We start from the raw sequence: 16,900 nt of genomic DNA, 5'->3' as shown, positions 1-16,900 counted from the left end.
GGGACCCGGCCCAAGGGGGAGGCCGGAAGGAGCAGCGAGCCGCCAGCCAGCAGTGGCGCATGCGCCCGACCGGCCTAGTTGGGACCCGGAAAAGGAAAACTTGAAGGCCTGAAACCTGACGCACGCGCAGGAAGGTTGTGGAGCGCTAAGACGCGGGGGAGCCCTTTGGGCGTGCGCGGAGTCCAGGCCTAAAAGAGCTCCAAAAGTGGTAGTGCTAGGGCGCATGCGCACACCTAGGCGTTGTCAACCCAGCAGACACCCCTGGGCGGAACCGAAGGGATAGTTGAGTGGCCACTGAGTAATGGCGGGATTAACTGGCACAAAACTCTCTCAGTGAGTTACAGGAGGCGGAGCAAAAAAAGGCGTGGACTTCTCGGGGCTACTGCGATAGTTGTGTACCACCAAGGCACGCCCCTCTCGGTCCGCCCCTTTCAGTGTAGGACCGCATACCCGCACTCTCGCCCCAAGCAGCCTCTACTTCCGGGTCAGAGCTCAGACTTAGCGGGTAGAGAGCTACCCTCCAGAACAGGCATGAATAATAGAAATAGGATAGAGTCGCTTTTCTTAAAGTGACAGGCTCAAGGCAATGGGGGGGGGGGGGCGGGGTGGGGGATGTCCATCCAGCAGCTGTAAGGGCAATTTAGCTCTTCTGAATCCAACCACTGGGCGAAGTTCAGAATTACAGTCTCAGGTTTCCGCCCACTTGGCTAGGGGTGAAGAAGTGGATTGTTTCCCAGGTAAGGGGAAGAGGACAGTCTTAGACAACTCGTTCCAAGAGTTTGAGATGCAGCCAGTTCCGTCTTCCAGTCTTGCCCACTCCCATCCCAAGCAGAGCTTCTGGTCCCTATTTCAGCTATGAAGGGAAGGAGGCGAGAAGATGAGTTATGCAGTCCTGCAACTTCGGAGCCAAGACTAGGCTTGCCCCACTGCCAAGCCAGGTTCTTTACCCCGTTTTGAGGATGCGGATGCGGAAGGGATGGCCTGTCCTTAGCAAAGACCAACCCTGACCCTGAACCTTCTGCGATGGGTGTTCGGGGCGATCATCCCCTCCTGCCCTTCATTGCCCGCCTACCCGGGAACTCCCGGGACCGGCGCCGGCAGCCTCTGGGAGGGGAGCAGCGCTACCCGCCCGCGTCATCTGATGCTGTTTCCTGCAAGAGGGAGAAGAGCGGAAAAAAGTGAAACTCCACCCTCCACCTCTGCCTCCCGCCCCCGGGGCCAAAGTACAAAGGGAGGAGGAAGAAGGGAACGGGGTTGGAGCCGTCGGGCTGAGGGAGCCGGACTGGGAAGCGGCAGCTCGACCAAACTAGGAACACTCCAGCCACCCCCTGCGCAAAGAGACCCAACGGAGTCCCCGCGCTGCCCGTTGCGGACCCCACCTTGCACTTGGCGAGTGCTGGAGCCAATCTCCCAGGACTGCTCTGGGACGGAGGGACTTCAGGCCCCTCCAAGCTGGCCATGGTGAGATGCAGGAGGCCCCGGGGTCCCACCCCCAGAGCCTGACCACACTGCTCTGGGTGGCCCTCTAGAAGCCCGAGATGCGGGGGGCCAGGAGTCAATACTCCTGGCTCCCCAGAGAGGTGTGGGTCTGGAGCTGAGGGCCAGGGCCCGGATGCCCAGGTTCCGGGACTAGGGGGCCTCAGCAGCCAGCAGGGGTGGGGACCAGGGGCACCCAGGGAAGATACCCTGCTTGCCCCCAAATCAACTCCAGCCATGGAGCCCTTGAAGAACCTCTTTCTCAAGAGCCCGCTGGGGTCATGGAACAGCAGTGGCGGTGGGGGCGGTGGGGGTAGTGGCGGAGGCTGGCCAGAGGGGTCCCCGAAGACAGCGGCTTATGCCAACCCCGTGTGGACAGCCCTGTTTGACTATGAGCCCAATGGGCAGGATGAACTGGCCCTGAGAAAGGGCGACCGTGTGGAGGTGCTGTCCCGGGATGCAGCTATCTCAGGCGATGAGGGCTGGTGGGCCGGCCAGGTGGGTGGCCAGGTGGGCATCTTTCCATCCAACTATGTGTCTCGGGGCGGTGGCCCACCCCCTTGCGAGGTGGCCAGCTTCCAAGAGCTGCGGCTGGAGGAGGTGATCGGCATCGGTGGCTTCGGCAAGGTCTACCGCGGCAGCTGGCGGGGTGAGCTGGTGGCTGTGAAGGCAGCTCGCCAGGACCCCGATGAGGACATCAGTGTGACAGCCGAGAGTGTGCGCCAGGAGGCCCGGCTTTTCGCCATGCTGGCACACCCCAACATCATTGCCCTCAAGGCCGTGTGCCTGGAGGAGCCCAACCTGTGCTTGGTGATGGAGTACGCAGCTGGTGGGCCCCTCAGCCGTGCCCTGGCTGGGCGGCGTGTGCCCCCCCACGTACTGGTCAACTGGGCTGTGCAGATTGCCCGTGGGATGCATTACCTGCACTGTGAGGCCCTGGTGCCTGTCATCCACCGAGACCTCAAGTCCAACAACAGTGAGTTTTGGGGAGCATGGTTGGAGGGTGGCACAGCCCAAGCACACACCAGCCAACTTCTCAGCTGAGTCCCCTGGGGATCTACTCGAGGCAGGAGCTCCTTCCCTAGGGGAGTCCTAGTAGAGTCGGGGTGCCATTTACCCACACTGGCCACAAAGCAGGAGACCCAGGCACCAAACAGTACTTCACGCCCCAGCCTCAGGAGTCTTTGACCCTGGCTCACAGCCACCAGGTTAAAAAATTGGGATCTCTCAAGTGAGCCATAAGTGTCCTGCCTAACCATGGGCACCACTTCAAGGCAGTAGAGCTCTGGATGCTGGCAGTCATCTTCTTCCCCCCTAAAGTTCATGCCCATGCTGTTGATGCTCTCTGTTCTTGGGGTAGGAAGCTCCTCCAGAACAGAGATCTTGGAGAGGAAAGCCCCCACCAAACCGGTGGTGGTCAAGGCTGGGGACAGGGCTGGAATTCTGGCTCTGCCCATACCCCTGACTGCATGACCTTTAACTGGTTATTTCAACTCAGAGCCTCAATTTTGGACTCTGTAAAAAGGGAGTGACCAGGAAGGTGAAATGGTGTAAGGGGCTGGGTGAGCCTGGTGTCTGCTGCCTGGCACACAGTGGGTCTGCAGCTATGTGGGGGAACATTCGAGGGCTGGATCACCTAGAGGGCTTTGCCTGGAATTAGCACTTAGGGTGGGCCTGGTGGGGTTAAGGGAGACTCAAGCAGTCCAGTACAGCATCTCTAGCCATTTAAGGCCCAACACACTGCCCAGCATGGGCCCAAGACAAGCGAGTGACAGGTTCAGAGGGCTTCCTGGAGCAGATAAGCTTCACACCAGGCCACAAGCAGGCACCCTGTTGGATGTTCAGGTAGAACATGACCAGAGCAAAGGCAAAGAGGCAGGACTCAGAGCCACCTACCCTGCCCCCAGTAGTGGGGACACAGGGCTAGATTTGCCAGGGGAGGGGGGACCAGGGTCCAGGCTGTAGAGCAATAGGAAGTGCAGAAGGAATTGATGGGTTATTGGAGAGGCTTGGGCAGCTCTTGGTGGCGGGTGAGCATGGATATTTTGGACCTCCTGGCTTGGGCTGGCCATATACAAGTGGCTTGTGGGGAGTAGGACGCCATGACACAGTAATATCCGAGTCCTTGCCAGGCCCGGAGGGACAAGGGAAGGCCTGCCAGCCACCCCACCTACTCCTCTCATCCAGTGGGGTACTTCTCACTGCTCAGCCTGGCGCTAGCCCTCCAGGGACCCCCACTCCCTGCCCCAATCCAAGGGAGATTCCCCGAAGGCTTTGGGGGAGGGGACTCCCTTCTTCTGTTTTTCCTCCAGTTTTCTTTCCAGAAAAAAATGGAACAATAGCCCAGGCCCCTGCTCCCCACCCTCCCCACTGCTTCCTGCGTTTCCTGCTGCCCCTGAGCCGGCTTCCTGCCCCTGCTCCAGCCTCTGCTCCCTCCCCACCCCAGCTGCCTGCCGGGGAGGAAAGAACCAAGGGAGGGGGGTGCTGTGGGAGAGGAAGGAGCCAGGGATTGCATCCCCCCCTTCCCCTGTTTCTCTCCCAGAGTCTGGGTGATGGTGAAGGACAGGCCAGGTGCCCTCAGCCTCGCTGAGCCTGGCCTCCCACCTTGGAGACCCCAGTCCTCGGCTTGGGGTGCTGTCTGTGGGATGGTGGGGGGAGTCCCTGGGCTGGGGGGGGCACAGGCAGGAAACAATGGCGTGATTTTCCTGGACAATGGGGGCCTTGTGAGGAAGCTTGGCGGGGAGTGGAGGGGGAATTCTCTGGGCCCACGAGTCACAGGACTGACCAGCCAGCCCAGCCTGGGTCAGACCTCCCCCAATTTCTCCCCCAAAGGACTCCCTTCCCAGTTGGAGACCTGGTCTCAGCCTCCCAGAAAGGAGAAGTAGGGACCATGGGAGGGAAGCGGAAGAGGCGTGAGCTGCCCAGGCCACTCCCTGGCCCCACAGAGGCTGGCCTGGGGAGGGGGCTGGGGGCCAGGGCCCTGAATGGGACTGAGCTTGGGGTCTCCAGCCTTCTCCGCTCCAGGTGGCCCCTGACCACCCCTTCCCCAAGGTCTAAATCATACACCAAAGGGGCAGATCAGGTTGGGACAAATTCAGGGCACTTGGAAAAAAGCAGGGAATGCAGAGGTGAGGATGAGGCTTCAAAAGTGTCAGGCCAAGTTGGTGGTGGGAGGTGACAGGCCACTAGGACAAAGATGTCCCAAGATTTCGGATGAGAGGCTGTGTGTCTCTGGGCCTCAGATTACCTGATGGAAAAGAGGAGGCTGGCCCCTCAGCCAGAGAGGCTGATGCAGAAGCCCTTCACTGGTCTGTGAGGTACGAGTGGCTAGAGACCTGACCAGTTGGTCTTGAAGAGGATGGGTGGGTCCTGTTACCAGAGGAGATGGGAGTCCCTCTCCAGCCTCCACACATAGACCCCTTTGCCTGGTCCCACTCCAGCCACCTGCCCCCACCCTGCTGTGGTTCTGCTTTGGAATGAGCTTGTGTAGTGTCTACTAAGTGGTCCAGTTCTGAGCTTCCAACAGCCAGGACAGAGGCTGTTGCAAAGCCGGGAGGACCCTTGACAAAGGACAGCAAGGAGAGTCCATATGAGAAGGTAGAGGACTAATCTTTAGGACAGCTGACAATCTTTAGGGTACTCATACTAGATGTCACCCCCTGGGCTAAGGATTTAAGAAGTATGATCTTGTTTGGGTGTCTGGGTTGCTCAGTCAGTTGAGCATCCAACTTGATCTCAGCTCAAATCTTGATCTCAGGGCTGTGAGTTCAAGCCCCATGTTGGGCTGCACACTGGGTTGTGGAGCCTACTTAAAAAAAAAAAAAAGTGATCTTGTTAAATACTTATGACAACCATCTGAGGTGGGTTTTGTTATCATCCTTAGCTTTATTTTTTTTTTTTTTCATCCTTAGCTTTATTAATTGTTTGGGACTCAGCAAGTTGGGGATCTTGGCAAGTTGTTTCTCTGCCCAGTCAGTCTGGCTCAGAGGAGAGGGTGGATTGTAGGACCATTCTCTGAATCAGGAGAAATTGTAGGAAGATTTGCTGGTATGGTAGGATGATGAAGGTGGTTCTTGAGGGCCTTTGGACATCAGACAGGGCAGTGATGGGCAGCTGAATTGGTTTCCGACCTAGAGCTCCAAATGTGGGAGAAGCCAATGGGGAGTGGGCAGTGGGGCACTTGGGAGAGGCCAAGACAGCCTGAGGGCAGTGGGCAGAGGTTGAGGAGAGGCCAGGCTCTGAGGAACACTGGCACTGGAAAGGCTGAGGTTAGAGGAGGGCCTAAGGAAACAGCAGAAAGGGCACCTGGGTGGCTCGGTGGTTGAGTGACTCAGGTCATGATCCCCGGGTCCTGGGATCAGAGTCCCACCAGCAGTGAGCCTGCCTCTCTCGGTATCTCTCATGAATAAATAAATAAAATCTTTAAAAGTGGGGGGGGGGGGGGGCAGCAGAAGCAGGCAGAGGCCCCAGAATCAAAGACAGAAGGGAGCAGGTGGACAGCAGTACCAGTTGCCCCCACAAGGCCCAGAGAGTTTGGCCTGCAGCAGGATCGGGGGTTATAGCTTTATGCCTGGAAAACTGAATATCCTAGTTCCACCACCAGCCCTGAGAAGTCCTCCACTTTGCCAGGTTAGGTTAGGTGTCCATCCCCTCTGCCCCAGCCCCAGTACCTTGAGCTGTGCCCAGAAGGGTGCTGTCACCCTGGACAGGAGAGCTGAGAGGTGCATGTGCCCTAAAATGACATATGTGCAGGAAGGTATTTGGCTTGGATGTCACTTCTCTGCAGTAAGTAGAAAAGTGAGAGGCCCTTTCAAACCCTCGATTATTCTATGACTTTATCCCCTTTCTGTCCTCAAAACCTTCTCATTTGAGCCACGTTTGTCCTGATGAGAGATTTGCAAGTTGCTGCTTCTCCTCTCTGTACAGAGTTTGGTGGCCCCATCTGGGTCAACACCATGAGCCCCTGCCAAGTCTGACCATCCACTCCTACATTTGTCCCCAGCTTCTTTCTTTTCTAAGAACCTTCAGTTCTTAGACCCCCTATTTCTTCACATCCAACTGCATCAGTAGACGTCTTTTGTTGGAGTCTTTCTCTCCCGGGAGTGGTGTACTAGCCAAGAGGCGATAAGGGGACCAGGGGCCTGCTGGGCTTCCTCTCTCACCAAGGAGTTCCCTCCTGTTCCCTCCTGCTCCCCTCCCAAGAGAGGTTCTAGTTCATTCTTCTGCTTCAGCAACATGACAAGACACATTGGGTTTCTATCCAATGCAGCATTAGAGAAAAGTTAGAACACTGGATTTAGAACCACATAGATGTGGTGGAAATTTGTTCTTTATTTGCAGATGATCTTGGCAAGTTGTTTCTCTGCCCAGTTTCCTTTTCTATAAAATGAGGATAATGGTGTGTACCTCAGAGATTTCTTTGTGAGTGTTAGAGCTGAGTGTATATGCCCCGCCCCAAGTAGCCCCTCCGCAAGTTTCCCAGTATTGCTATTTCTCTCTGATTCTACCCCAACCCCAGCTGTGAACTCTCCAGAGCAAGATCACTTCTATGCTCCCAGTACCTAGCCTGCATGTCTGTCAGGTGATGGCTTGCTCCTAGCTCCTCCCCTGTCCCCACTACCTGATGTGGAGCACCCACAATCCAGCCCCCCTTTTCCCCAGTTCTGCTGCTGCAGCCCATTGAAGGTGATGACATGGACCACAAGACCTTGAAGATAACGGACTTTGGCCTGGCCCGAGAGTGGCACAAAACCACACAAATGAGTGCTGCAGGCACCTATGCCTGGATGGCTCCTGAGGTCATCAAGGCTTCCACCTTCTCTAAGGGCAGTGATGTCTGGAGGTGAGACCTGGGTAGAGACTGGGCAAGGCCATCTGTGGGGCTGAGGAGGACACAGGTGGCTGCCAAAATCTAGGGCTGGGTAGAGAGGCAGTGCCCAGTGGAGAGGGACCCGTCATTTGGTTCCTAGTTGTTTTGGGGTGAAATGGCGATGAGTAGGTAGAGGAGTGGATACAGACCTTTTGTCTCGCCCACAGTTTCGGGGTGCTGCTGTGGGAGTTGCTGACTGGGGAGGTGCCCTACCGTGGTATCGACTGCCTTGCTGTGGCCTACGGAGTAGCCGTCAACAAGCTCACGTTGCCCATCCCATCCACCTGCCCTGAGCCCTTCGCACAGCTCATGGCAGGTAAGGGGAAGGGGCTGGAGGGGGCGGGACAGAGCTCCTGGGCACAAGACACATCCACCCACAGACCCCTTCTCATTCTGTCCCCCCCTCCACTCCGTGTCCCCAGACTGCTGGGCGCAGGACCCCCATCGCAGGCCCGACTTTGCCTCCATCCTGCAGCAGCTGGAGGCGCTAGAGGCGCAAGTCCTGCGGGAAATGCCGCGGGACTCCTTCCATTCCATGCAGGAAGGCTGGAAGCGCGAGATCCAAGGCCTCTTCGATGAGCTGCGGGCCAAGGAAAAGGTGGGGGGTCACGAGGTTGGAAAGAAACGCCGGGAAGTGCCTCCCCGGTTTCCTTGGGGCGGGGGGGGTGGCGACGCTAGGGCCCAGACCCGGCTGATCCCACCGCCTTCACTGTTCCGGGCACAGGAACTTCTGAGCCGCGAGGAGGAGCTGACCCGCGCGGCGCGTGAGCAGCGGTCACAGGCGGAGCAGCTGCGGCGGCGCGAGCACCTGCTGGCTCAGTGGGAGTTGGAGGTGTTCGAGCGCGAGCTGACGCTGCTACTGCAGCAGGTGGACCGCGAGCGGCCGCACGTCCGCCGCCGGCGCGGCACCTTCAAGCGCAGCAAGCTCCGCGCGCGGGACGGCGGCGAGCGCATCAGCATGCCCCTCGGTAAGGGGCGGGGCCCGGCGCACCGCCCAGCCGTTGGCTGCGTGAGCGGAGGGTGGGGTCAGGCCGCGCTGGCCACACGGATTGGCCGGGGTGTTGGTGGGCGGGCCTGCAAACTGAACGCTGGGAGGGGTGGGGCCCGCAGCGCTGTTTCCGCGTGTGGGCGGGTTCTGGTGGAAATCTTTGCTGGCGGCCGGGGAGGGGCGGGGTCGGGAAAGTGCCGGTGAGGCCTTGGGGACCCGGACGGTGTCCTCCCGGGAATCAGCGAGTCCCTCACTTCTGATGGTGGCGGCGTCCAGGCTGGCTGCTTTTCTTACCGAGAACCTGGGGCCCGTGAAGGTAGTGATGCTCGCCTCGGTCACACAGCCGCCGTGCCAGGCCCGGTCCTTGCGCTGCCTTGGTGGCCTGGGAGCTGGCCGAGAGGACCCTGACGGTTGGAATCCTGGCTCTTGTCCACCACAAACCTGTACCCTGCTTTCCCCCCAACACCAGATTTCAAACACCGCATCACTGTGCAGGCCTCACCTGGCCTGGACCGGAGGAGAAATGTCTTCGAGGTCGGAGCTGGGGATTCGCCCACCTTCCCCCGGTTCCGGGCAATCCAGTGTAAGAAACCTCTTCCCATGCTTCCCCCCCACCCCACACACATACACCCCGCCCCTTATCTTTCTTTCAGACCTTGTCTTAGGAGGTGGATTCCACCCACTGTCTCCTCCTCTAACTCCCCACATCCAGGCTCCCTTCCCTGTCTCTAGACTGATAGTTCCAAGTTCCCTGGACAGCATTCATTTTATCTAAATTTGGAGAAGAGAAAAGTGAAAAAAGTAACTTGCCTAATGTCACACAGCTAATGATGGGCAGGGCCAGAATTCAAACCCAGGCAAGTTTGCCACAGTGTGCTAACTATTAAGCACAGATGCCAGCAGAAGGACTAGATGAGATGTCCCACCACATTGCTAGCCCCAGGACACAAACCCACCTACCCCATCTCAGTTCTGCTCAAATTCTCTGTGGCCCCAAACCCACCCTCAGAATGGTATGGGTTCCAGCCTCATCCCCCATCCTCTAAGAAGTTGTCCCTGGTGCCCACCTCTCATGATAGGGTTCTTGACCTCAGCTCAGACTCCCTGGTTTTCCACCTACAGTGGAGCCTGCAGAACCAGGCCAGGCATGGGGCCGCCAATCCCCCCGGCGTCTGGAGGACTCCAGCAATGGAGAGCGGCGAGCATGCTGGGCCTGGGGTCCCAGTTCCCCCAAGCCTGGGGAAGCCCAGAATGGGAGGTGAGCGCCTGAGTGCCCCCAGCCCGGCATTGTCCACCTCTCAGTAGTTCTGAGATTCATGAAGTCCAACTCCCCTCCACTCCCCAGGAGAAGGTCCCGCTTGGATGAAGCTGCGTGGTACCTGGATTCAGATGACTCATCCTCCTTGGGATCTCCTTCTACACCCCCGATGCTCAATGGTGAGTGGTTTTATCTACCCCACAGCAGACTCTTGCTGTACTCCTGTGGCTACTGCAGGGAGAACTATAGGAAGTTAATCCTGGGTTCAGGCCTAGCCTGCAAGAGGGAGCTTTCCTAGCCCTGTGGAAGCTACTGTGCCTCAGCAGGCTGTAGGGAAGGAAGGAAGACAGGGAATGGTACTCCCCATTTGGGATCCAAAGGAAACTGGGTTCAGGGAGGGGAGGGAGACCACCCATGCATAGTGGAGCCAGGCAGGTGGCTGCCACACTGGCACTTCTCAGTCCCAGGGATCCTCTAGGTAGAGAAGAGGATAAGAAAGCTGAGCAGGTGGGGATCCAGGGCCCACTGTCACTGCATCTGGGGCAGTTCTGAGCTTCTCTGTCCTCCACGAGAAGAGCAGCAATTACTAGGTGCCAGGCATTCCATCGGATCATGAAGGATGTGCTATTATTATTGCCATTTTAGATGAAAAAATTGAGGCTCCAAGAGGTAAAGTAACCTACCTAGAGCCCTCAGCTAAGGATTTGAACTCAGCTTTTTGAAGAAATAGTTGGGTACATACACACTGCTTGGGAAGCTAGGGGGTTGGGCAGAGAGCAGGGCCCCTGTTTCAGAGGGATAAGGGCTCAGCTCAGGATTGGCAAAGGGTAGGAAGGGTAGGAAGGGTAGGAAGCTGCATCCTTCCTTGCCTCTGGGTCCTGTCAGAGCCCCTGTCACCCCACCCAGCATATAACCTCCACCCTTACTTGAGTTATACTTGATAGTAGGAACAACGGGTAACATTTACTGGGTGCCTCCTACGTGCCAGACAATGCTGTGAGGTGGGTATGATCATTAGCACCATCATAGAGAGGCACAGAAGGTTATGTGGTTTGATGTAGGGCACACAGCAGAATAGAGATTGGAACCAAGGTCTGACTCCAGAGGCAGGTCCTAGACATCTGCAGTACCACTCCCCGGTCCAGAAATTTTACTGCCCCCAACTGGCTGTGCTGCAGGGACTGAACTGAGAATTAGAAGGCCCAGCAGGCCACTTGGATTCACCTGCTCTAGAACATACCAAGCTAGAAGGGCCAGGAGAGAACTTAAAGTACCATCAACCCAGGTGTGTAGGTTGAAGCAGCCCCTACAATATTCTGCAGAGCCCTCTGGAGGAAGCAGGACTAGGGACACAAGGGCCTGAACCCCTCCTTCTCAAGCTTGCACTTTATCTGGAAGGATCTCACCAACCCCAGCCCAACTGCTGGCTGAGCACTGGGTTCCCCGAGCATAAGCCCACACTCCAGTGGCTGTCTTGAGCCCACAAGAGTACATGAACTTGACCTACAGCCAGAACCAGAAGCCTGGCTGAGAATCAAAACAGATCCTGTGAGATTGCCCTAGGCATCAGCCATACTACTGGGGAACAGGTCGCAGTAAGCTGCCTGCTGATGGATGCAGTCAGCCTCTACCGAGAGAACGTCCCTGTGCAGCACGTTGTCCTCGAGCCACTGTCACATGGCACCTCCTCTCTGTGAGGCCCCATGGAGGCGATTTCACCTTCATCTCTGGGTCAAGGGTGGTTGTACTGCTTTATCCTAAACTACAGGGTTGCCAGCTCTTCATGCTAGGAAGCTTAGAGGCAAATTCAAGGAACTCCTTGCTGCATTACCTTGAGCAAGGCACTTAACCTTTTGGAAACCTGTTTCTCAGGCCACTGAGCACAGGAACGTCTTTATGCTCTCATTTTGTGCGGGTACTGATGTCCACCTTCCCTTAACTTTGTCTCATTTCTCTTCCTGGTTTTTTTTTTTTTTTTTTTTTTTTTTAAGATTTTATTTATTGGGCAGCCTGGGTGGCTCAGCGGTTTAGCACCGCCTTCAGCCCAGGGTGTGATCCTGGAGAACCGGGATCGAGTCCCACATTGGGCTCCCTGCGTGGAGCCTGCTTCCCCTTCTGCCTGTGTCTCTGCCTTTCTCTCTCCTCTCTGTGTATTCTCATGAATAAATAAATAAAATCTTTTTTATTTTTTTTATTTTTTTAAGATTTTATTTATTTATTCAGGAGAGAGAGAGAGAGAGAGAGAGAGAGGGGGGCAGAGACCCAGGCAGAGGGAGAAGCAGGCTCCATGCAGGGAGCCCGACATGGGACTCACCCGGGTCCCCAGGATCATGCCCTGGGCCAAATGTGGCGCTAAACCGCTGAGCCACCCGGGCTGCCCTCTCTTCCTGGTTTTAAACATGTTTTCCCCTATTCTGTTTAATATCACTGTAAAGGGTGAGTTCCTTCACCTTAAAGTGGTTGTTGCTAGGGTCGTAAGAATGGACCCTTCCATCAAACATGTATTGATGCATTTTATGAGACAGGCGTGGACCTATTAGAAATCAGCCCTGCCCTGACCCGGGAGAGGGCCTAGTCTGGTGGACAGGGCAGCTCAGAAACAAACAAGTAGAGCCGACCGTAGTAAGTGGTGGGGCAGAGGCAGAGGCTGTATCAGGCATGCTGTGAGCAATAACTGCTCAGGTGAAGAGGGGTTCAGGGAAGGCTTCTAGAAGAGGAAAAAGCTCTTGTTCTCCTCTAGGTGTTGCCAACTCCACTTCTGACACCACAGATGTGGCTCATGTTCAGTCCTGACATAGTCTAGCTGGAGTTATTAGCATCAGACCCCCTGGGTGAAGGGCTCAGTGCCATAAGCCTGCCCCCCACCTGAGTTCAGACTCCAGTCATGAGTCCCAGCTGTCACCTGTGCTTCTAACCAGCCAGTTCTAAATCTCAGGTTCCTTCCCCTTGGGCATGATAATTGGCTAGAGCAGCTCACAGAACTCAGGAGAGCAGTGTACTTATTAGATTATCAACTAAGTGTAAAGGACCACAGACCAAGCACAACCCGAGAGAAGAGATGTGTAGGGCAAGGTATGTGGGAGGGGGTGTGGAGCTTCAGTACCCTCTCTGGGCATGCCACCCTCCAGCACCTTGATGTACTGACCAACCTAGAAGCTCTCCGAACCCTCTGGCTGGGGTTTTTAGGGAGCCTTCATTACGTGCACATGATCAATTGATTAATCGTTGGCTGTTGGCGATAGACCTCAATCTCCATCTGCCTAGTCATGTGGCTCATTCCCCTGGCAACTAGACCTCCATTTTTTACAGGCTTTCCAAAAATGACTTTGTTAATATGAACTTAAATGTGATTCATAGGGGCTGGTTAGGAAGAGTGGAAGATGCTCCTTTTACTTCTACCCACCTATCACTGAGTAAGATCTGAGAGTTTTAGTTAGAAGTTCTGTGCCAAGAAGGAGATGAAGACCAAATATATATTTCTTACTATAATTAACAGCATCACAGTTTCACAGAGGAGGCGCCCTTTCACCTAGGTGTTAAATGGTGAATAAGAGATCATGGAAAGCCAAGGTGGAGAAGGTGTGCTGGGCATAGGGAATAGCGTGTGTGTAGGCACCGGGCTTATCACACCCCAGGAAAAGGAAGCTTGGCTGGAACTCAGAGGAGAGCTGAGAGCCAGGGAGTTGCAGGCCTTCATCCCCCAGGTCTGTGGGGCCCAGCCCAGTCCCAACAGATGTCAGTTGAGTGAATGAGTGGGTGAAGCTGGAAAAGCAGGCAGGAGCCAGTTCTGGAAGGGTGATGGGGAATTTAGCCAATTTGCATTTTAAAGGCAGGGGCCTGGATAAGTAGGGATAAGTCGAAGACTGGATCAGGGTTGTAGCTGAGAAAAGGGACCCTGAACCAAGTCTTGGGAGTAAAAGCTCAATTTCCCCAGCATTGCATTTCTTCCTCTGGACACTCAGCCCCATGTCCCACTCCAGGCCTGGTCCAAGGTACGTGGAGTAAGGGAAGGCTTTGAAAACCTAGCCAAGGAGCTTGGACTTTATTTTAGTGGTAATGGAGAGTGGCAAGTTCTAGCGCCAAAGGCGACTTTGGGCTTTGTGGGAGGCCATCATAGGTGGCGCTACCACCACCCCCTCCTCAATTTCAGGTTCCCAACACTCACCCCTGGTGGTCTAGAATGGAGTCAGGCCAACTTTAGGCCCATAGGTAGGACACTGATGTCCTGAAATCCAGAGCAGAGTCTGGCTAGGAAGTAGTGGAGAGCAAAAGACTCCGTTGCCTCCACCTGGAGTGAAGCCATCTCTAGCCCTCACTGGCTGTGTAGCCTTAGACACACCCTTAACCTCTTAGAGCCTGGAACCCCTGGGGCACGAGGATCAGACAACATAATGCCCCTAACTCACTGAGCTCAGGCCTGGCACAAACAACTGACCACCCGAGTCTCAGTTTCCTCATTTCTAGAATGAGGACAGTGATGTGTGCCTCTCCAGGCTGTTGTGTACAGTGTAATTGACCTGTGTGCCCAGTTCAAGCTACGGATGGAATAAGAGCAGGTGGGCAGAAGGACCAGGGCTGAACAGCCAGGAAGGAGGTGGGCACAGGGCACAGGTCCCAGCTCTGTCCCTGGAGCCCTGCAGATGCCCTTGGCTGCCCATTAAGGCCACTGAAGTCAGCTGGGATCTGGCCTCAGCTTACCTCCTGGTGGACCCAGCCCCACCCCTTCTCTTCACCCCAGCCCCCAGCTCTGGGCTCCAAGGCATCTAGCTGCCTCCCAGGCTTTGCTCCCGCTGGCTCCTTAGCCTACACTGCCCTCCCATACCCACCCCTTCTGAAAGGCCAAAGTGAGAGAGAGAGAGAGTGAGAGGTGGGGGGAGGCCGTCGGGGTGGAGGAACTGGGTGGGGGAATAAGGGAGTCAGGGGAGATGTTGGTGGGGAGCAGAACTCAGTCCTTGTTCCAGGGCCACTGAGGGGTCCCTGGGGTCCCCGCCCGAAGACGGCCTAACATGTGCCCGCCCCCGCTGCCAGGTAACCCCCCGCGGCCGAGGGGGAGCCCGGAGCCTGAGGAGCCTCGGCGCCCAGGCCTGTCGGAGCGCGGGAGCGGCTCCGGGACGCCCAAGCTGATCCAGCGCGCCCTGCTGCGCGGCACCGCCCTGCTCGCCTCCCTGGGCCTGGGCCGAGACCTGCAGCCCCCCGGGGGCCCGGGCCGGGAGCGCGGGGACACCCCGCCAACGCCCCGCGTACTGCCCTCCGTGTCCCCTGCCGAGCCGCCCCCGTCCCAGCTCCTCCGCTTCTCCCCCAAGACGCCTGACGCCCCCGCCTCCCCGCTGAGCCCCGATGCCCCCGGCCCGCCGGCCCCCGCGCCCCTGCTGCTGGAGCTGGGGGTCCCTGTGGGCCAGCGGTCAGCCAAGAGCCCCCGGCGTGAGGAAGAGAGGCGTGGTGAGTGGCTAGTGGCTGGCCCGCTGTGGGGCCGGAGGGGAGGGGGGCTGCTGGATGCCAGACCGGGCCCTCGGGGCATGGGGGCGCCTATAGGGGGCTGACTGCCAAGTTCAGTCACCCAGTGGAGGGGGGTGGGGTGGGGCCCGGCCTGGCGGGTTGTGAAATACTAGGAATAATCATGGGGTGAGGAGAGCAAACGCCTACTGGTTGCTAACTGGCGCCAGGTGCTGTTCCTACTGCTGTAGAGACCTTGTCTCACTAAACAACCGGGGGAGTGGGGGGGACCCTGTGCACAAGGCACTCCAGTCATACCCATGTTTTAGATGAGGAAGTCTAAGGCACAGAGATGGGGAACTCAAGGCTCCCACCAGTACCAGGTGGAGCTGGAATCCAAGTGCAGGCCCCTCTACCCCAGAGATCTTGCTCTTAACCACTGCATAAACAGATGCACACACACACACACACACACCCAGCAGAGTACAACAGGGCGGGGGGCATGGAAGTTCAGAGTCAAGCACTCCCTGTGCAGATGGTAAAACCAAGGCCCAGAGCTGGGCAGTGCCTCGGGTGGATGCCCAGGACCCGATGGCTGCCTGACCCTAGGCCCCCTCTCCCTACTCCCTAGGAAGTACTGTCTCACCCCCACCCGGGATATCGCGCTCGGCTCCTGGCACCCCAGGCACCCCACGCTCACCACCCCTGGGCCTCATCAGCCGACCACGGCCTTCACCCCTTCGCAGCCGCATCGACCCGTGGAGCTTTGTGTCAGCTGGGCCCCGGCCTTCACCTTTGTCTTCGCCACAACCTGCGCCCCGCCGGGCACCCTGGACCTTGTTTCCAGACTCAGACCCCTTCTGGGACTCTCCACCCGCCAACCCCTTCCGGGGGGGCCCTCAGGACTGCAGGGCACAGACCAAAGACATAGGTGCCCAGGCCCCGTGGGCGCCAGAGGCAGGGCCGTGAGTGGGCCGGGCTGCTCCCCCACGCTCCAGCTGCCCTAGAGGAGCCACAGTATACACTGGAACAGGAGCTGGGCAAGCCTCTGTAGCTGCCTTGGTTTCCCCCAGGGACCCCACCCCTTCTGGGGGTCAGGAACACTACACTGCACAGGAAGCCTTCACACTGGATGAGGGGCCTACGTCCCCCGACACACCTGAAACCTGTGGGTCCCCCAACTTACCTGCCCCATTGGGGCCCAACACTGTACCCAGCTGGTTGGGAGGACCAGAGCCTGTCTCAGGGAATTGCCCCCAGGGTTGGTGCAGGAAGGAGGGGATGTGCCTGGGAGAGGGGCCAGCCTCAGCTGTCACCAGCACTTTTGACCAGGCCCTGCTACTATAGCCCCTGCACCAGGGCTCAGTGCCTGGGCACCCCACCCACCCATCCACCCTCACCTTGCCCTGGGGTCATTTGGGGCTAGGACTCTCTGGGTGCCTTCCTGCTGCCCCGGCCAGGGTTGGGGCCTCGGCCTCAGGATCCAATGAAGCCAAATAAACTCTCCAAGCTGTCTTCCCAGGCATAGCCTGTCACCTTTCTGAAGGTAATGGGGCGGGTGGGGGAGATCCAACCCATCACACACCCCTCATGACCTAGTGCCCCCAGCGCGATGAGCAGTTGGCCTGTGTCTAGGCTGGAGTTGAGTCCGCTGGCCTCAGCCAGGTGATCTAGGCCGGTTCTCGGCATCCACATGCACTGGTCTCACCCACCTTTACCCTGCCCTTGTCAGGCCTTTCCTGCCATTACAAGTGACTGGTGACTGTTCACCCTGATTCTTCCTGCTGCTGGGCAGTCCCTGCTTGTCGTCAGGGCCCAGCTCCAACATCACCTCCTCTGGGACATCTTCCCTGGCTGTGCCGCCCCCACCAGTTAG

General features: G+C 57.3%; 1 protein-coding gene across 1 annotated transcript; it reads left to right on the top strand.

Moving 5' to 3' along the window:
- The first annotated feature begins 1,225 nt into the window (after positions 1-1,225).
- MAP3K11 (mitogen-activated protein kinase kinase kinase 11) lies at positions 1,226-16,546 on the top strand. The gene is made up of 10 exons (XM_026004438.2): positions 1,226-2,452; positions 7,138-7,318; positions 7,513-7,661; positions 7,768-7,943; positions 8,070-8,313; positions 8,803-8,916; positions 9,456-9,591; positions 9,679-9,770; positions 14,620-15,030; positions 15,656-16,546. Exons 1-10 carry the CDS (start codon positions 1,714-1,716, stop codon positions 15,991-15,993), a joined length of 2,580 nt encoding a protein of 859 aa, XP_025860223.1. The 5' UTR covers positions 1,226-1,713; the 3' UTR covers positions 15,994-16,546.
- The last annotated feature ends 354 nt before the right edge of the window (positions 16,547-16,900 follow it).

Source organism: Vulpes vulpes, chromosome 5 (genome assembly GCF_048418805.1).
Source record: "Vulpes vulpes isolate BD-2025 chromosome 5, VulVul3, whole genome shotgun sequence".
NCBI classification, from domain to species: Eukaryota; Metazoa; Chordata; class Mammalia; order Carnivora; family Canidae; genus Vulpes; species Vulpes vulpes.
This window is presented reverse-complemented; position numbering and strand designations above follow the sequence as displayed.

What these genes read in the sequence shown, in the direction of transcription:
- MAP3K11 (XM_026004438.2), top strand. Translation starts at nt 1,714, where the DNA reads ATGGAGCCCTTGAAGAACCTCTTTCTCAAGAGCCCGCTGGGGTCATGG. An exon ending in AGACCTCAAGTCCAACAACA is followed by an intron (nt 2,453 to 7,137) that starts GTGAGTTTTGGG and finishes CCTTTTCCCCAG; the next exon opens with TTCTGCTGCTGCAGCCCATT. An exon ending in GCGCATCAGCATGCCCCTCG is followed by an intron (nt 8,314 to 8,802) that starts GTAAGGGGCGGG and finishes CCCCAACACCAG; the next exon opens with ATTTCAAACACCGCATCACT.